At 36.9% G+C, this 21,308-nt stretch overlaps 1 protein-coding gene across 2 annotated transcripts in view; it reads left to right on the forward strand.

Moving 5' to 3' along the window:
- Positions 1-21,308, forward strand: part of ZSWIM6 (zinc finger SWIM-type containing 6) — a 106,992-nt gene that overhangs the window by 45,023 nt on the left and 40,661 nt on the right. For both annotated transcript variants that reach the window (XM_021534355.3, XM_085566940.1), the window contains exon 2: positions 12,996-13,352. In XM_021534355.3, the coding sequence (XP_021390030.2) occupies positions 12,996-13,352 (357 nt within the window). The remainder of the gene's footprint in view (positions 1-12,995; positions 13,353-21,308) is intronic.

Below are 21,308 nucleotides of genomic sequence, written 5' to 3' on the forward strand. Positions count from 1 at the left end.
CAAATGAGAAAACTTCTGAATTGATGCACAGACAGTTTAGGTAAAGCAAAAACCAAACACACAAGCAAAGCAAAATAAGGAATTCATTCACCCCTTCTCATAGGCAGGCACATGTTCAGCTATCTCCAGGAAAGCAGGACTAAATCACATGTAACTGTAACTTGGGCAGACAAACACCCATCGCTCCAAATGGCTCCTTCTTCCCATCTTTTTATATGCTAAGCATCATGTCATATGGGATGGTATATTCCTATACTCAGTGGGGGTCAGCTGTCCTGGCTGTGTCCCTTCACAGCTTCTTGTGACTCTCAGCTTCCATGCTGGTGGGGTGGGGTGAGGAGCAGAAAAGGCCTTGACCCTGTGTGACTACTGCTCAGCAACAGCTGAAACATCCAAGTGTTATTGACACTGTTTCCAGTGCAAATCCAAAATAATAGCACATGCTAGCTCAATTCTCTTGGGAAAATTAGCTGTGCCAAAACCAGCACAGATCCTTGGTGGTTTGTATTCAGGTTGAGGAATTGTTGTGGCAGAAGGACAAGTGGGCATGTGAAGTACCTGTTGCAGGGAGGAGATGGTGATTGATTTAGGTGCCTCATCAGGGATGGTAGATGTCTTCTTGTCTTCTTCTTTCCATGTGTGCAATCAGCAGATCAATTAAAACCAAGTGAACACATGCAGGAGAATTGACCACTGAAAAGGTGAGCAATGAATTCGATCATCCCTCTTTCAGAGCATGTGAGAATGCTTTTTGCTCTGATTAATGTTGGTGACAGATTGAAAGATTCTGCTAACATTTGCACAGTTTGTGGGCTTTATCTTGTGAGAAGTGAGAACTACGAGTTTTCTTGCTGAGAAACAGGATATTCTTTCTGAGTAAGCAGAGGCCAACAAGCTGGGTATTCCGGGTCTGTTGCTGACATTGTTACATGTTCTCAAAGTACTTTAAAAACAGTCAGTCTAATGTTTAAATATTTAGGTAGGAAACTGACTCCATTTAACCTCAAAATACCCACATTGCTTGTTAGGACCGAGCTAGGTCTGTGAATCTTAAATTTAGCTTTTAAGACTTGCTTGGAGAATTTAAAAAGGGAGGAGATACCGCATAGGGCATATGGCACATTCTCATCCAGAGATTCTGATGACAGAGAAAAAACTTCCTTTCTAAGGAAGTTGCTGATAATGCTTGTAGCTCCTCATACCAGTCTCACTCCTTTTATCAGAGGGGGAAGCCTCCAGTTTGACTGAATAAACAGAAAAAGCAAGATGTAGGAAACAGCAATCCCTGCTACATAGTCTGCCATGGTATAGTGAATGATTTATTTTAATAATTTCTCAACAAATGAAATAACCTAAATAATAACTGACTTTCTCGAAGCACATTTCTAATTAAACAGTTCTTGTCTTTCCTGTTTGTCTGAAGAGGATATGGATAGTTTCAGGTAACATTGTAATTTTAAAATCTGGACAATCTGACACAGTACCTAGTTGCCTTCCTTCAAATTACTTTCATGATAAATTGCTCAGAGAAAGCAGGGTACATTTGCAGAAAGGGATGGGAATATTGTTGCAGGGGACAAGAAGAGAACATTCTTTCTAGATAGTTCAAATTTCTTTTGAACAATTTCAGGTATGAAGAAAATAAATCTCCTTTTATGTAAGGGGTCTGACTTTTGAAGTATTTGAGTTTATTTTGCTAAGACTGGGATACTGATAATCTTAAACCAAGTTTTCAGGTTATGCTTCTTTGTCACTAAGAGAGGCCAGATGCTGAATTTAACTACCCTGTTTATGTCTCTTATGGTGATACAGATCTACTTCAAATAGCAGTAAGTCTCTCAATCCAAGTATATTGAGCAACACTGAAAACTAATTAATAAGTAATCTTGTCAGTGTCTTGTTATTTAAATGGACTGTGACAATACAACCTTAGGTGACAATGGTTTTGTGTAATAATCCAATCCCTCACTGAATTTAGTCTTTAGTCTAAGCTAGAAAGCAGTCTTTAATTTAGTAATAATGTCAACAACTGATACAGGCCCAATTCCTGGTCAGCTTTTTTGACAGTCTGTCATTACTTGGATCTATTTCACAGCCCAAGTAGACATGATTTTCTTCAAGAACTTGGTGTGGTCTTCCCTTTTTTCCCCCTCCCAATTATATTTATGCACATTATGATAAAAGTTAAGAGCATAGACAGAGAGCACTTCATTATTGCAAAAGGTGGCCTGTAGGCATGAGACTTGCATGTAAAAGGATATTTAGTACCCCTACAAGAGCGCTGTCTGGTTTGAGAGAAGTAAAATCAACACTCAACATTGAGTCACCAAATTATTCAGCAGTGTTCTTAGTCTTGTGGTTTGGGTATCATGTTCATCAGCAAGTCCAGCTCTTCACTACTTTAATAGGCAACCAAAGCTAACAAAATGAAGCATTAACCACACCTCCACAAGTACACCACCTGGCAGTTTATCACAAATGCAAATAATTCTAGTCTAGATAGGTTATCAGAAGCTGAGTCCCAGGAAAAAATTAACACCAAGGAACTGTAGAAGTCTCATGAAAGCAGCTTGTTACTTGGCTTACTGGAAGAGACACTTGCCATCCTTTCTGTCAGTTTATTTTTGTCTTCTTGAATTGCACTATGAAAGTGAAATAAGTTGTAGAGGTGGTGTACTTTTTTCATTTTTCTCTGGTGAAAGGGAGTTCTAAGGTGAAAGTTAAAAATGTTATATGTTACCAGATAACCTTTTTTGGTTTTTCTGTCAATCTGATAGTTTATGTACTATTAAAACCTTGTCTTTAGGCTGAAATACAATGTGAATAATTGCAGTAACTTGCTAAATAAATGACAAATTAAATTGTATTTTGCTGTATAAATTCATTATTCTTTTTTAGATTGCTGTCTTTATCATGGAAGCTTTGTTTCTTGTTCAGTTCTGTTTTTTGGTCTTCATCCCCCTTTTTCAGACTTTTCACTATCACATTGTTGGTGTCTAGAAAGTTTCATGGTTTTGTGACTGTGGGGCATGAATTAGGAAAAAGAGTCTTTATTTTTCAACCCTGTCCATGTTATTGGAGGCTTGAATAGCATGCATGTTACATGCTGGTGTACTTTTGACTAACAGTCAGAATAAGTGCAATTTTTTAAATTTCTGAGAGCCACAGGTTATAGTTAAATATTATTGAAAAACTTCATGGCTTTTGAAAAGAAGAATGGTATGCCTTGCTAATTCAAGGAGAAGCAGTGTGTGGCTTTAGAGGATGAGGTAGGCTTCTCAGTTTTATATTAAAGAAAATTGCATACTAGTCTTACTTGTATTGTTTGAGGAGCAGCCATGTGCTCTGGATGTTCTCACATTGTTAGAATTTATGTAGGGCTTTCCCACCTGCACACACCTACCCTTACTAGTTCCAAGTCCTTGCTGTGCACACAGCTCCCAGAAATCAGAAATGCTAAGGACTTCCAGCCTGGGAACATACTTTTTTTTTTCTCTTTGAGCTAGCACACATTTCCATTTTATAAATATGAACAGATATGTGAGCAACTTAGACTCAAAATTGTTGATGCCTTTGGCAATATGTTTTCCTTATATGAAACCTTATAATTTTTCGTCTAGTGTCTGGAGAAAGGTGGTGCATGTCAGTATGGAGGAATACTGCTATGGCAAGACTTCCCAGTCAGCCTTAGCCGTGGGGTGCACTTGTTATAGCTACTGTATATTGATTTGATTGTATTGAATAATACTTGAAGTGGATTCAATGGAGGGAAATCTATTAGGATCTAACTTAGCAACATTATGGAGAAAGTGTGAACCACAAGAACCTATTTTTATACAGGATGTTGGCTTGTGCGGCTTTAGGCTGTGTGCCAGTGTTATCAAGGATGTTCTGGTTTGTAGTACAAGTGACCTTTTCTGACCTTTTCCTTAAAACACTTTTATTGTTATCACAGTAGTATTTTTGGGATTCCAGTCCTCATTTGTGACTCTACTGTAGTTGGCTCTTGAGAGCTAAAAACAATGCTTCCAGCAGTGTTGACTTCAGCCATGGAAGGATGACTCATTTGTGATACTGGTGGCTTTTTAGACTTCGGTTCTGGAACTCTTTCAACACTATGGTTTTCATGGCTTTTTCTCTCTTGCTTTTTCAGGAAGTACTCTGTTGTACTTCATTATTTTTGCTGAAATCTCTTGTAATGCTCTGGTGACCAGAGAAAGTTGCTGAGAACCTTTCTCTTGTAAAATTTATGGTCCAAAATGAACTGAGCCCTTCTAAAAGTCCTACTTAGTGATTATTGTTTTCACACTTAAAAGGCTATTTTTCTGTTTTCTCCTCTGCTGTGATTATTGATAAAATAGCAGTTCAGTGAACAACCTGATACCTGCAGTGATCATAAGCATTTGTTAAAACAAATAAAGCAATAAAGCATTGCGAATGTTTGCCATTGTGAATATTTAGTATACAATTGCAAAAATAGAATTGTGGCCATAAAGGAAGGGTTTTCCTTACATTCTGTGACTTCTAGTGCCATTTTTTGGCACAAATGCACCATTGAGCTCTTTTTCCCCCTCCTTTTTTAAACAAAAGAAAATTATTTATTCCAGAGTTAGTAATGGAAATGGGAGTGGTAGTTTCCTCTTTTAGGCAAAGTATAACATTTCCTGATGGAAGGTCAAAATTACATTGGCTTATGTTTTTTCATAGCCTAGATTTGAACTGTTTGAGTGCAGTCTTAAATTACACAATCAGTTAAATGTTTTCTGTTGTTGAAACAACCTAAGTACCTTTTACTGCAGGATGTCTGTGTTTCAGGCATCCTGGCTTGGGCTGGGTTTTTCAAACTATTAAGTATGGCTGTGGAAATCCAGAAACATTATTTCCAGGAAGGAATAATTTCCTAATATTTCAAAAATATATTTTGAAGTTTATATCAGTGATTGCTCTTATCTTCCTTTTTAGGATTTTATCTACTTCCAATTAACAAATACTAATTTTATTAAGTAGTTACCAAGCAGGTAAGAAAAAAGCTGTTTTTCCTGATGATAAAGCAGTGAGTGAGACAGGATGTAATTTTCAGTTTTTCCATCTTGCTTTCCCACATCTTCTATTGAGGTTTGTGCTGTTCTGTGGCCTGTGTTAGTCAAATTCAGTTTGTCTGTGAAAACCATGTAGACAGCTACTGCTCGTGCTTTACTAATTAGGATGAACTCTAACTTTGGACAATAAGGTGAAGCTGATATAGCCTGTGTAACACAAGCATGTGTAACATGTGGTAGCAGCAATAAAGAATGTGGGTAGGGCAGAGATGTGGTTGAACTGGCAGATGGGAATTTTAAAGAAAAAGACAAAGCTGCTAACACTGAGTTTGTCCTCTTTCTCCCCCTTTTAAATGAGTAGGTTTTGCTAAAGGTTTTTTTCAGTCTCAGGTAATTTAATTTCTGTTATTTTCTTTTGGTGGAGACAGGCAATTCGTAGTTGAAGATAAACCTTAACTGTTGACATGCAATACCAAAAACTTCTGCTGTTAGCAGTAAAGCAGTATATAGAAACTTTCAAAAACAGTCATATTCTATTTGACAGGAAAGAGATGTTTTGTATTGTTCAAAATAACTGATAGTCTCTGGATATTTACCTTTTTGAATGCAAGAGCAAGCTATTTCTTGTATGACTTTAAGGATATTTTAATAGGAGGTTTAGTCTGCTCAATTTTGTTGCTCTTAGTCATTTGCATTTACTTTCTCATATGTGATACTTGACTTGTGCTCTAGCAAGTAATAATAGTTTCTCTCTGCAAATGTGATTAAAATCCAAAGTTGTAATAAAAACCGAAATGGCATCACCTTGTGAGACAGATACCTTGGGCTATGGGAGGAATCTCTGTTGCCTGGTATTTCAGGAAAGATGTCAGCTTCTCCCCACCACTGCAGGAGTGAATTCCTCCTTGAGAGCTAGTAACAAATACCTGTGCACTAATCTTGTGAAGACTGGTTGTAATCAGGTTTTGTTCTTCGGCACTCTTGGTGTATTCTTGGGGTGCAGTTCTCTTTAGTCTGCTAGTGTATTCTCCTGTCTCAAGCGTTTCTCTTTGCAATAAACACGGGCTTGTGAAGTTTGCCAGCAGAGTGAAGGCTTGTTTATCAAAGTTCAAATGTGGATTAGTAGTCTCTCCTAACCTCTTGTTTCTAGCCTTTGTTATGGATAAACTTTAACTTAAAGTTTTTAAACTAAAGTTTTACATAACTTTAAGTTATGTAAACTTAATTGTGATGCTGGTGTACATTTATAGTCTATTAAAATCTACTTATAAACATTTAAGTGTACATTAGATAGGTGATCTGGACATCATGGTGTATTAAAAGCTCACACTGCTTGCAGCTTTCTTGAGTGCTAATTACCCCTTTGTTACTCTTGCTTTAATTTTAAATTTATTTCCAGTTTTTATTCAGCATTGGAATAGTTTTGATGACTGTGATTCCTGTTTTGCTTTAGCAAGCTGCTTGCTGTATGACAGATGCAGGCAGTTCCTCTCACCTCAGCTAGGCTATTAAAGTCTTCTTCAAAAGTTTGAGGATTACAATATTCCATGCATTCTAAATTGCAAAATGTTGATTTGCCCACATTCTACAAAGATTATAATTTCTTCACATTCTTGTTTTTGTAAATTGCTGTCACCTGATCTCTGTGGGTTATATTATTTGAAAAAATGTCATATATAGAAATAAATCTCCTATCTGCTGGTTTCTCACAGTAAACTGTACTTAGCTATCTTGAGCTTTGGGGTTTCCAGGCTCACACTGAGATTTTTTTTTGTTTGCTGGTGCTCTCAAGATATGTGATACTGAGAGAGGAGCTGTTAAACTTGTAGTGTAGAGGAGCATAGGTTGTTTCAAACTGATAGCCTTTGAAAACAAAACAACATAGCAAAACTGGAAAACAAAACCAAAACAAAAAACAAACAACAAACTGACAAAAAGGCTTGATTTGTATACCTGAGAGAGGGTGACCTGCAGCCATGGAATGCCAGCCTTGTGGTTTCACAAGACTATCAACATTGACAATTTTAGTGATGCTTTGCCCTGTGTTTAGCCTTTAACAGAAGAGACTTGTCTGCTTCATTTGTGCTTCTACTTTGTGAGCCATAAGTGTCATTTGCCACAACATCCTAGATCACAGTTTGAGCGTCATTGTGGTGGAAGAAGGCTCTGTTACTGTTGTCTGGAAAGCGCCATTGTAAATATAACTCTTTCATTTACCAAGATTTTGCTACTTTCCCTTTGTCTACAAAGCCTAATGCTACAAACACCTAAAATCGGCCTGACTATATCTGTATAAAATGAGTTGAAGTGCAAACAGCTTTGGGGTTTTGCAGAGATGTGATAGGAGGCTCTGAGCAGTGCTGATGAGAATGCCATTCTGTGGTTTGTATGGTGTTCCTGGGGAGTGGGGTGCAAGTTGTTTAACCACAGGGATAGCAGTGAGACCTTGAGGTGCCCTTCAGGTCATGTTTGTTTGGTGCATGTTTTGTTCCAGACAGTGTGAGCTGCTGCAGTCTGCATCTGTCCTAAAACAATCCAGATGTGATATAGCTGTTGGGTAATGGAAGGCACTTTCCTGTGTTACTTGCTGTTTGCACAGCCTTTCCTTCTTTTTAAGGAAGAGTAATCTGGATGGATTTATCCACATCATCCATGACTCCTGCAGTGATATGTGTCTGCATTTGAGCAGCAGAAATACGATGAAACTTGGATTGTAGGTTAGTGGAGACATTTGTCTAACAGACATAATTAGTTGACCAGTTGTCAGACTTGGAGGTTTGGGCTGGAAGACTTGGAAGATTGGTGTTTTGAAATACAACTGTTGAACACAGTGTTGGGACAGACGAATCTTGTTCAAGTTACTATGGTTGCCTCTGTTTCAGTGTGCATGCTCTTGGAAGTGTGCCAGTGCTAGTGAACCTTCAAGTTGTCAGTATCATGTGTGGATTTATTGCTATTCCTACTGTCTTGCTTGCAAACGTACTGAAGTACCAAATCCTAATTATTATCTTTATGAAAGGGAGTTGTGGAATCCAGGTAGCTAGTTTAGACATATCCTCTGTTAGTGTGTGAGTGCAGAGGTAATGCTAAGTTTTAAATTGTAGGTGACAGTGATGTCAAAACATAAGTTTGTCCATACCCTATGCATTGATCAGAAACAGGAAACATCTTGCATATTGCTGTTAATTTATATTCCAGCTCCTTGTATTCCAGCTCCAGTTTAATATATGATGGGTGAATATTTTTCATTTTAAATTGATGCTTTCTTGGTTTTAGAAAAGGTTGTTAAAATTAGCTTCAGCCTAATGTGGTATGCAAAGTTTTGACTTCATAATAATTTCGAAGTGCATTGTTGATCTGTTCTTAGAGTGTTCCAGTGTTCAGACATAATTGAATGTAGGATGCTACTTTACCATCTCAAAGGAAAACCACTAATAAAATGACAAATTTTGAATGAACTAAATATGGTTTAGACTTTTGCTTGTCTTGGGGAAAAAATATGTAACCACTGATGTAAGTATGAAAAAATAACTAATGGGCATGGTTGGAATTTACTTTACAGAAGCATTTTTGTCGGTTGTTGTTAGGTAGGCAAGATAAAACAGAGGTGTTTACACTTTACACAGTGATTATGTGTTTGTCAAGTAATACAGCAGTCTGAATAAATGTGAGCTGGTAGCTGCTCTGAATAAATGTGAGCTGCAAATTATTTTAAGGATTGTTAAAGATAATTCTGATAACCAATGTAGAATTATATGTGGGGAAGGTGCCTGCATAGGTCTTGCACACTGAATTACCCAGCTCTCAGAACAAGCTCTTTTGTTTTCTTTTTTTTTTTTTTTTAGTAAGTAACTTAATCTGCTGGCCTCTTCTGTGAAAGTAGAGCAGCTCTTGTGTGTTCCTGACCAGCAGGCGGTATATATACTTGGGAAAGGAATTGGTGGATCAGTGTTAAGGAGAACATTCATTTCCAAATACAGCTGGTAGAATACTTCCTGATTTTAGGAGAATGTGTACAGAGTGGATGAGACATGGACAGTGTTCTCAAAAGGTACATGATGGAAAGCTAATCAAAAGAACCATTTCTAAACTTCGGGGTTTTACTGTAGTCCAGTTCTGATATTTTTATATTATCTGTTAAAGCTAAACAGTATTATAGTAACAGTAATACCTGGTGGTGATCCACAGATGTGTTTCAATCAAATCCCTCAACTGCAAGTATAAACTTAGTAATTTTTTTGGTGGTTTTTGTTCTGGCTTTTTTGTTGTTGTTGTTGTTTGGGGGTTTTTTTTGGGTTTTTGTTTGTTTGTTTGTTTTTGGGGTTTTTTTGTTTTTGTTTTTTTGCTGTTGTTGTGGTGGTGGTTTTTTTTAAGCCAGTGGAATTATTGAACTGAACACACACAGAGACATAGACCACACCACCCCCAGTATTTTACATGGCTGCTTCTGATAGTTTCTGTTCATTTTGGTCTGTATGTTTTCAAAATATCTCTTTGGACTTGGACCTATTAAGGATGATGCTTTTTAACACTGACAAAAGAGATTAATTATCTCATTAGATGTCATTAATGATGCTTAATTGGTGCAGTTCCTTTGCTACTTACCCTTTTAGGTAGTGAAACTCACTAGTTCAAACTTTGTTTTTGGCTTGAGTAACTGAAAGCCTACCTGCTGCTGCTTCTCCATATGCCACTGGTTTTTTCTACTCCTTAGTGAGTTATAGTTTGAACTTGCTTTTGTTTTACTCTATAGTGGTGGGTGTTTTTGCCTGTTAAGACAGGCATATATCCTTGAACTGGCAAGTACTACATTGTAATAGTGTGAATTTCCAATTATCAGGTGGCTTTAAAGTCCCAGAATATTTTTAGTCAACAGAATGCTGTCTAGCAGATTTTGGCAAAAGTTGCTTTGTAAAAATCAGACTTTTGAATGTTTTCTTCTTCATGGCACTTTGGCACAGTTCCCTTCCAAAAGTATGACAGCTGAGAACACTATTTTATTGGCTTTAAATAACACTGAGGTGTTTTTAGAGTTTCCAACAGAAGCAAAGTCGTTTTGTTAAAGAGCTTTAGCTTATACATTGTCTTAATGCTTCAGCTGCTTTTCTAAACACATTTTTGCAGAATGCAAAGCCTCTGTGTATTAGACATGTTAACTGAGCTTGAGTTACTGATGACAAGCTGGTTTGAGAACAGTAAAATATTTCAAACTGCCACCACTAAAGGAAAAGATGAAACCTGCCTGTTCTATAAATAGCTCCTGTAGTGAGCACACTTTTCTGCCCGCAACACTTTTGTTGTCTTTAGCTAATAATGAATGAGCTCTTTAACTAAAAAGTGAAATATTGTTCTTGGAGTTTTTTGGAATGGATAAATATTCAAAGGTTCTGTAACTTCGGGTAAAAGAGAAATTTTCCCCTTGAAGGGAAGTACTTGTTGAGGGTGAGGGCTTGGAGGTTTTAGCTGAAGAGATCTTTTCTGCTCTTTTGGACCTGTTAGTGACATGCCATTTTCTTCAAGTCCCCAATAGGAAATGTCTTTCGACTTTTTCCAGGAGCATGTAGTATCTTGCTTCTTGACAGATTGTAAGTTACTGCTGATGAACACGTTCTAGCAAAACACAGTGCATCAACTTTTTGCCTGTTCCAATGTTCCATGTTGTAGTAGGATAATATCAGATAGTTAGCCTAAAAAAAAATTAAAGCTATGTGTTCAGTACTCTGCAGTGCTGAGGGTCAGTGATGAAAGTGTCATATGGTTTCTGGTGAGTTAAATTACAACAGCCTTACCAGTGCTTCTGAGGTGAAGTCTCCTGAATTGTTTTTTCTGATATGGTTAAAACTTTTTAAAGGTTATAGTTACACTAACAACAATTTCTTTCTCTGAAAATGCAAACAGATAAAGAGGAGCAAAACAGTGTTTCATAATTAGGATGCATATCCTGGTGTGATAGTTAATACAGAGCTTCTACGTCTTTAGCCTGCAAGAGCAGCAGGTGTTTTTGTTTCAACTCCCAGTAAGTCAAGAAGGGTAGGTTAAGTAAGGTGACTGTATTAGTGCTGTCATTGTTTAGACCAGTATCTGTGTTTCTAAATGTTTCTAAATTTTGGTGCTTGTAACATGAATTCTTAATAAAAAGCTCTCAGCTGAGAGGGAGCCATGACTTTGTTTATGTCTAAGCACTGCAGGGATTTAAGAGCCGACCTGCTCTTTTACTCTGAGTATTTCTGGAGACCTTCATGTTACCAGGAAGGTTTTAACTTTTTTGAGTACTTAAATATCTTGATGAATTAAAAGTGGCAATATTGTTAGAGTAGCCGGTTGGTCTGTTTTATTATTACTTTGCATCAGTTCAACAGAAAAGCTTTAATTGGGCTTTTTTCTATTGTAATTAATAGGAGTCCAGGTATTTACAAAGAATAGGAAGGAGTAGGAGCTCATGATGTGAGGGGCACTTCCACGCCCTTTTGCTCAATAAGGGGTGAGTGAGAGCAAGAATACTGCTTGATGCTGGTCTTGTTCATGCATTGCCTTTTTTCTCTGTGCACTTTACATTGAATGCCTCTTCAGCCTTGACTCCTAACTACTGGGGAAACATCCCATTGCAAAGTCAGTGTTAGTCAAATACACATATGACTTTCTTCGGGGTAGAGTATGAGAGTAATGCTGGCTGCATAACCTGCTCTGAAACATACAGTGTAAACAAATAAAAAACCTAATGTATTTGCCTTTTTGTTTCCTGTAAAATGAAGAGCTTTTTACAAATTATTTGGGATACAGCATTTTGGATTAGAGCTATGTATATATTTCTTTCTTCTCTCCTCCCATATTTAATATTCATGTGATAATGCTTCCTGCAGTATACTTCTTTTGTATTTCAAAAATATGAGATCAGTTTTTGACATTGGGGGAGGGTAGGTTCATATTGTTTCCTTTGTAAGTATTTGTTATATAACACCGTACTTGCATCTCAGATTGTATATGCACTTGCCAAGTCTCGTGCTGGGAGGGCATATGAAATTCAGTTTCATTGTTCTGTGTCTGTGTCTTTGATTTAATGCTTGAGCTGAAATTGATGTCATGCTTATGTAAAATCAAAAAGAAACCCCCATAGTCTGCTATTCAGTGATAAAGCATTGAGAGCTAAGCCTGGGCCTTCATGTTGGACAGACAAGTGGGTTTAGGTTGAATCTTCAGCATTTGAGATCTTGTACTGCAGTGACATATTTGCTGAAGAAAACATTTTGCTTAGGATATACCATGTCTTCTTACAGTACACACAAACCTAGCTCTTTGCCTTGCGCTCATGAAAAGCACAGCTTATCAGCTTATTACGCTGATGAAAAGATAGGACTATAATGCAAACTGCATAACATCTGGAACAGTGCATATTCTACTGGATTATTCGGGTGATGGTGAGCCTTAGTATGAACTCAGTGGTGGGAAAGGTGAAAGCAAAGAGGATATGTGACTTGTCAGTGAGTCAGCTGGGACAAGAACCCAAGTTCATGCCACTAGAGTGCACTACTTCCTTCTTACTGAGATAATGCATAAATTTGCTTTTAGGTGCTGCAGACTCCCTGGTTGCTCCAGGGGCTGGGGGGGGGGCGGCGGCGGAGGTTTGGAACATCACTGTCAATTTCCTGAATAGTTCTGTGTTGGTCTTGATGGGATGTTGGTCTACTTCTGTAGCTGTAATTACCAAACAAATAGTTCTCTTGCTGTTAAACTTCTGTGTATGTTGTGATGGAATGACAGAGGGCTTGTAAACTAACTTCATACTCCCCTTTTGATTTTATTGCAGATGAAAGAGGTATGTATGGAAAAAAAGTATTAATCATATTTGTAATTAAAGCAAATACTTTGAGATGTATAATTTTTCATTAACAAAAATTCCTTGATAATGAGATATAATATTTTACATGTATCATTAAGTTCTCTTTTTTCCCTGCATAGGTTTTCACTTGAGTGGCACAGTAACAGAGCCTGCAATGCAATCGGAGCCAGAAACTGTTTGCAATGTAGCTATCAGCTTTGATCGTTGCAAGATTACCTCAGTGACCTGTAGCTGTGGAAACAAGGACATATTTTACTGTGCCCACGTTGTGGCACTCTCTTTATACCGGATCCGCAAGCCAGATCAGGTCAAACTGCATCTTCCCATTTCAGAGACACTCTTTCAAATGAACAGAGACCAACTACAAAAATTTGTGCAGTATTTGATCACAGTACACCACACAGAAGTTTTGCCAACTGCTCAAAAATTAGCAGATGAAATTCTTTCTCAGAACTCAGAAATCAATCAAGTCCATGGTGAGTTTGATGCTTGTCCTTCCTTTTGCTTCATTTCCTCATAGGTTTTGAGCTTTTTTTGTACATTCAGGAGTGTGACCTGCCTGGTTGTCTTCCACACTGAATTATTCTGTGTTCCAATGGTATTTACTAAAGAGGATTCTTCTACTGGACCTTCATTTTAAGATACTTAGAAAATTATCTCAGAAAAGAACTCACAAGCAATGACCTTGATGTTTTCAGCAGTTTAGTTAATAAGTGACCTGCTCTGCTTCATGCTTGAGTTTTCCAACTAGTTAAAACTGAATAGTGGTGTTCTTAAAGGAACTGCTTAAAGCAACTCGTTTATCAACTTAACAGTGGTGTCTTGTTATTTTATTCTTTGTACTAGTTTTCTGACACTTTGATTGTGGAGTTTTGTTTTAACAACAGAGCATACAAGCAAGTAAATGTTACTGTTATGTCATTCATTAAATACAGTTCTATTAAGTTTTGGAATTTGGTTTATTTATGATGTCAGAAGAAACATAACTGTATTTTGATGGTTTTTTTGCTGTTGGTGCTGCAGCAGTTACAGCTTAGCCAAGGTCTTGATCTTTCCTGGTCTCTCTGCTGCACATGATTTTAATGGCTGTTTTTTGCTGTGAGCAGCTTTTATGTGTTAAAGGGTGCTGAATTTGACTTGAGGCTTCTGACATGGCTTTCTTATGGGCCCTGCTGAACTGAGAGTGTGTAGTTGTGGGTTTGAGGTGACCCAGCTAGTTTATTAGAGTCCTATGTTCTTGTAAGGTCACCTGGTAGAAATGTCCTCTCAGATGGCCAGATAAGTATAAGGGTGACTTAGGGGCGAAGAATAAGTTACCTAATATCTAAAAATATCTTCTTTTCTCTGTTTTTTTTTTTATTGACAGGAGCGGGTCTTGTGTTAAATATTTGAGGTATGACCATTACTCAAAGAACTTAAAATACAAACAGAACCAAGATGCTTAATATTAAGATAAAGAAAACCATGGGTATGTTAGTTACAGTGTAGGCAGAAAAAAACCCATTCTTTTTAATAACAGGATTCATCTGTAGCTTAAACGTTTTCCTTGTGCTTCTGTGACCCTAACAGGCCCAGATGCATGATGCTGCAAGAAAGTGAATTTCAGGAGCAGTGGTCTTTTTTGGCACTGGGTGCTATGGGGTTGTGACCAGAGGCAAGGCAGTTGCTGTAGTTTTTGAATGTAATGGTGACAGTGGAAAGGAAGTGAAACTAAATGAGAGGACGTTAAGCAGCAGAGGAACATGCTCAAATGTTATGAGCTGAAAGTATGTTAATGACTTGAACATTGGTGAGCTAATGGGTAAGGAAGAATTAGGGTAAGAGAAGGATACAGAAGATTCAGTCAAAGGTGATTAGAAAAGGGGAAGGCAGGGGTGGGACACAAAGGACAGGTGTTACAAATGTCTGTATACTATTGCTAATGTAAGAGAAATGACAAGCTGTTACAGACTTAATAAATGTGAACTCTATAAATTAGACTAATCATAGACATGTTAGTCTTTGTTGGCTGTTTACTGTCAGAAATTTGCTCTTGACAGTATTGCTCATTATTATATTAAGTAGTTTTGGAGAAAGATTTGAGATTTGTATCACTGAAAATAGCAAAAAGTTCTTTTATTTCCTATTCTAAGTTGATGATCAGTTATGACATTTTGCATAGAATTTGAGCGGGTTAGTTTAAAATAATAAAAAAAACTGTAATGTTTCTTCCATATGTTGCTGTCTTCTAATAAGTGAGATTGCAGCATATCTTTATTGATTATTTTCTACTAAAATGCCAAAAGCCAAAATAGAAAATTCAGGATGAATAAGAAAATGAACTGCTATTACCAAAGGAGACAGGGTTATAAAGGACTTTATATAGTTTCCTGCTTTTCTTGTCAGACTCACATAAAACTGAGGGGTTTTTTTTGGTTTTTTGGTGGGGTTTTTTTTGGGTTTTTTTTTATTTGGTTGGTTTTTTTTGGTAGGTGTTTTTTTTTTGTTTTTGTTTTTTTGTTCACAGTACAAAAAAATTACATAGTTCTTGTAAAGAAAAAGTGAGTTCTTCTGTAGAGAAGTGTTCTTCTGGGATTCATATTGTGATTCTGTTCCTTTGATCTTTAATCAAATTCCTTAGATTAAAAACAATACAGTTAACAAAAAAACTCTATGAAAAATAACCAAAAAAAAGTTTCTAATTCTAATGTCATAGGTTGATGAATGTAAGGTCACCATTTACTCTATCATATCTCCTGTGCTGCAGATGTTGAGTTTGTAGCACGAAACTGCCTTGTATACGTCTCTTGCTTTGAGCAGTTTGAAACTGAACTGGTGTTTGAAGAGAAGTTAAATTCTACTTCAAGGCAAAGATAAGTGAGAAGGAAAAACTTGTTTATTGAAAGTAGAGGAGACCTGGTACAGAAACACCTGAAACAGCTTTGATTAAGAGAAATTCTGAATCTGGAGTTGGATGGGGAAATTCTTTTCAGTGTTGCCTAGAGATAGTTTAATTTCAGTATTATTCTATATAAGACTTCCATTCTTTTGTTTTATTTTTTCTCTGTGGTCACTGTACTAGTTCTAATTTTCATATATTTTCAATGATATGCAGAAAAAGTCAACTCTTGAATAGTATTTATTTGTATGTTTGGTTGGTCTGGGACTTGGAAGAGCTTTGATCACAGTTGTCTTGTTATCCTTATGAGCTAGCTCATGAGAGAGGTGATTAGATGAAATAACATCAGTGCTCTCCTTTAAAGAAAAAGCTAATTGTATAATGTTTCACCTGCTCAAAACTCTGTTTTGCAGCATTCAATGACTGTCTTTGGCCACCTTTCAGGAGGTTACTGTGGGATTTAATGAAATTACTTTGATACAGGTTTATAATAACCAATCCCTTTGAGTTTCTTGATAGACACAGATGATGCAATATCCTTTCCTGCTTCATGACTGAGCCTCACTGCAGGAAGAAGTAAAAGGATGCTGTTAAAATCACAAGAATGTGTTGGCTAGTCGCTAACTTCTTCAGGAAAGACAAGTGATTTAGTGGGAATATTTTTCTGTATTTGCCATGCTATTTTGACTTGGTGGTCATTGCAAGAGTGCTCTGCATATTTTTAGACCACAAAAGCAGCTCTTATTTTTGAGAAGATACTGTGTTCTGATTTTTTCGCATGACAGTGTTACAGCTGTTCATGTTACTGATGATCTCAAAATTGGAGTTTTGTGGTGTGTAATCCATACTGAAGAAAACTGCACGTGTTAATACCATTCCTGGTGTTTGTACTGCAGAACTGCTAGCTTCACATTGGATTTTGATTTAGGTATGCTCTCACAGGAAGCTGGATGTAGTTTTGGGTCTTACTTAGCTGAGGCTTTTTTCCTCCCTTTTAATTTTTGTACCATTGTAGGAGAGAAAGTGTAGTCTAGGAAGAGAGCAGTCGAGATGACAAAAGATTGTCAGCTGGATTTGTTATCTTAGATCTGCCTTTTCATAGGTATGAAACTCTCACTTCAGTAAATTAATTGGAAGGTCAAACTGTGGGATGGGTGCAGGGGGAGAGAGGGAAGGTCTGTTTTTATATTAGTCTTGTATTAACATTGGATTTTTATTATGTGCAGAGTGAAAAAGGGTCTGCTGGTTTTGGTATAAGGACAATTTAGCAAACTTACTTAATTTTTACCTTTTAAGCTGTACTCTTTCTTTTCTTGAGCGTTTACTGCTGCTGTTGCAATCTCTGCTCTTGGAGGAACTATATGGATTTCTTTAGACTTTCTGCCATTCTCTGATTCTCCAACTCACAGTAGAAGTCACTTGCCAGTACAGATCCACATACAGGTGAACTCGAATTTAAGAGATAGGGTCTGGGAAGAAGCAGCTGAAGTATATTCATCTTCTGAAAAGAACAGGCAGCTTGTTTCTTGATTTTTTTCCTGCATTTGTCTAGGCAAGTGTGGGTGCATCCTCAGCAAATGTTACTTTCTAATGTATATTAGCAGTGCTGGAGGAGGCATTCAAGAAGAAAACATGTATAAAAAAAGCTTTCGAAGAAAATTTCAGAATATCTAATATTGTTCCTATAACTATTAAGTTCAAAGGGGCAATCTGGAGGTACAGGTTAATATTATGTATTTAGATGTACTTAATGTGTTTAACTGGAATGATGGGAGTTTTAATAGAAAATTGTGTGGTAGGGTAGGGCTGAATAAAATGTATTGCTAATCTAGTAAAGAGAATGTGTAATGTTAAATTATTTTTAAAGTTATAGAATCTTTCACATGCCCCTGCCTAAAGTGCAAAATTAATTGAGAGTCTAATTGCAAAAGAAGAATGCAGGAAATGGCAGGTGAATTTCCTTTCAAGAAGAATGAAAGTGAAGTGCTTATTATGCGAATTATTTGGTGAGCCAGATCTGGGGAGGAAGTAAGAGTAGCCTAAACTAGAGAAATTCAAGAAACCTAACTAAATGTAAATAAATAGTAGAATGTAAAAATAAAAAGACTGGTAGCTGTAAAGTAACATGAAGAATAATTTATGAAACTAAGGTTTTAGAAAAGGTTTTTTCGGATACACTAAACATAAATATAAAACTTGTTACATAGAAAATAGATTTTGCTAAAATATATGGAAAATAAATAATAAATTATACTTATCTATGCTGATAAAGTTCTTCTATCTACCATGAACTAATAAGTTTTGAAACATACTGCTATATGATGATGTGGATTTTTATGAGATGCGGATTTTAGTAGGAGAGGTTAGATATTGTTAGTAAATAATACAGCATGTTTGGCTGCATATACAAAGGGAATGCAGAAATTTTTGAAGTTAAAAAACCTGTTGGGGTTTAATTAACTTTCCTCAGCAACTTAACATAGTCTTCACATTTTGTGTTATCGCTGACACCTTCATAGCATTTGCTGTTTTCCTTTGGTGCTGTGAGCTGCTGAACAGGTGTTAAATAGTTCACCCAAAAGTCCTGAAGTTATGTGACTTATGTGTAAACTTGGAATCATTTGGGGAATCAAAGACATAATAATATTTTTGAATAATTATTTTAATGATACTTGGTTTTATGTAATTATTGTTTAGATTAATTCAAGTATACTATGTTTTTTAAATCAATCACTATTCTGTTGTGAATCAGCATGTAGCAGCATTGGTTTCTAGCTGGGTTTCTTTAATTCTGTCCTCACATAATACTCACTGTCATGCTTTTTATTTGTAATAATTTTTCCATATCTTATTCCTAATGTTGCCATGGGTTGACATTTTATTAAATGTAACTGATCTACAGTTCATTTGTATACTTAATGACATTTTTATTAGAAAGTTCAAGAAAATGTCAGTGTGGATGACTACAAGTGAATAATTTGGCATGGTTTTATTTGAAGTCAACTCTTCTGATGCTTCAGAAATAAGGATCAGGGAAGCAGTTTGCTTTGTGTTTTCTAAATCTCCCAGTTGATCTGCCCCTGAGTAGTTGGCAATATAAGAACTTCTTAGTCTATTTTTAGTTGTTGCACCCTGCTTGTTTCTGTTTTGTGAGGTTAAGTTCTTCATGAATATCATCAGTTCTTAAACATGGTTGCTCATTTTGAAAGCAGTTGCTTTTAAATGCAATGTAAATGAATGAAGTATTTGTTGTTTAAATGCTTTTGCTTCTTAAACTTGAAAGTTGATTATATTAAATATGTGACCTGCTATGACCCTAAATGTAAAAGGCCAGTACCCTGTTTTCAAATACTATTAGGTGTTCAGTGTCACAAACAGTTGTGCACAATATTCCTGTTTTGACTGCTAAGATTGCAATTTAGTAATTATAGTAAAAGACCGTGAGTAAGTATATATGGCTGTGTCTGTATACTGGGTATGAAGATTTATTGTGTTGAACTGTATGTACATGATACACAGTGTATTTCAAAGACCAGTTGATGCAGAAGTTTAAAAAGCCAGAGGCTGGGGAGAAGGAGATTTATACATTAGTTTATTGTCTGTAAACTGATACACTTTAATTACAGGCTTTAATATTAGTGTAATTATACAGTACACTTCTCACTTTCATAGTTCAAATGTGAACTCATGTATCCTCATGACATCTTTCTAAAGCACATGAGTAACACTTATCCCCAGGTTACAAGCGGGAAACAGGGTTTAGCCTTTGTACCAAAGTGCCCTGCAGAGTTTAAATTCAGGGCTGCTCATGTTCCTCTTTCCTCTCTGCAGCCAAGTTGTCCTTCTGCCAAAGCCTTGCCAATGCCTGTTCAGGGCTGTGCCACGCCCCAGACGAAGCTGCTGCCTTTGGGTTGAACCTTCAGCTCTGCCTATTCAATGCTGAACCTGAGCCTTCCTGACAGCTACTGTCAGGGCTTCTCAGAACCCCTAAGGCAGCATCCTCCTCTTGCCCATTCAGATAGTTCCTTACCTATTCACCCAGTCCTATGTTTTCAGTAGAGAAATGCCAGTGTAGAAATCCCATCCATATCTGTTGGAGTGGGAGAGGAAACAGGCTAGATTAATCACCTGGATGTAGGTGAACCTAGTGAACTAGAAAAGTGCCTAGTTGAGAGATGTTGAGGATAGTCATGTCTTGACCCCAAAACAAGAATGGTAAGCAGCAGAAGCTGAGCCTTCTCCAGCAGCATCAGTAGAATGTCTGGCTGCTGCCTTGGTGGGAAGGTGGCTGGACTTGTGCCTGATCAGACTCAGTGTCCCCATGCCACAGTTATTGCTGAAGACTGCCAACAGGGTTGAAAGATGAGTGAATTCCAACTGTAGCTGGTGCTGGGTATATATACAATGAAATTTCTTTAGAATTAAAAATTTTGATCATACTGAATGTTGCCTATGTAAGATCTGGTAAGAAAGAAAATCATTCTGAGTCAGAGTATTTGTATACTGTACTGAAGAGCGCAGTAGGGAGCAGACTCTTGGCATCTTCAGCTTTTACAGTTGTCTGGCCTAACGGCTTGCAAATAACACCGGTGTGAATATAGCGATACTGTGCTCCTGGTTAAGATATATTTGGGATTGTACTGGCAGGAGTAGTCTTGGTGGAGGCAATGCTGGTGGCCCTAGGTAACAAGTGCACTTACTTTTGTAAAAGAAACCTGTTGTTAAAAGAATCCATGGTAGCTGTAGCTGTATTGCTTTTCTGACCTTGTAACACAAAATGACAGGTGAGCTTTTGATAAAGTGTAAATAGTTGCAGAAGGATTTTTTTTCACCCTCTAAATAGGGAAGCTTAGCCAAGGAATATTGGGCTATTTTTAATTCAGTTTGAAAGTAACCAAACCAAGATTATTTAAAGACAAATCTCTACTGAAGTAAGGAACAAATTTAAGTGTATTTTCTATACTGTTGCTTTTTATACAGTTCCTCTTCACTCTCTTTGTGTTTTAGAGCAATGAAATATTTAAACTATTTGCAAGGTGATACTGCAAACCTGGGGCTGTGCAACAGCTGCACTGCTTATCCCTGTGTGGCTTGATTTTCCTTTTTATTTTGTTCTTTGCAACCAAAGACTTATCAGTATGAGTTTCATGTAGCTGACAGAATTGAAAACCCTTTAAAACTAATACATTGAAGAGAGAAACATTTACAGAAGATCAAGTTTTTGATTCCTTGGTTTTTATGCTGTCTTGAACTTGATTCCTGTATTCTGAGATACTTTTGTGTTCTTGTGGAAAGGAGGAGAGTTTATTCTCCAAAGACACAATTTCTTATTAATTAAACACTTACACATATATATATACAACAGTGCAGTGTTCCCAGCTTTAGGCTGTGAAATTGAGGCAGTTTATGAAATTACTGAGCTGGAACATCTTTTTGTTTACTGTCTCAGGAATCTGTAGATAAGATATCCCTCTGACCCTCTAAATATTCTATTTGTATTTTCATTGAATAAAGAGTTCAGCATTTCATGTGATCACTTAAAAGTTTCACCTTT

The sequence above is a fragment of the Lonchura striata genome, chromosome Z (assembly GCF_050655825.1).
Source record: "Lonchura striata isolate lonStrDom1 chromosome Z, ASM5065582v1, whole genome shotgun sequence".
Taxonomy (NCBI): Eukaryota; Metazoa; Chordata; class Aves; order Passeriformes; family Estrildidae; genus Lonchura; species Lonchura striata.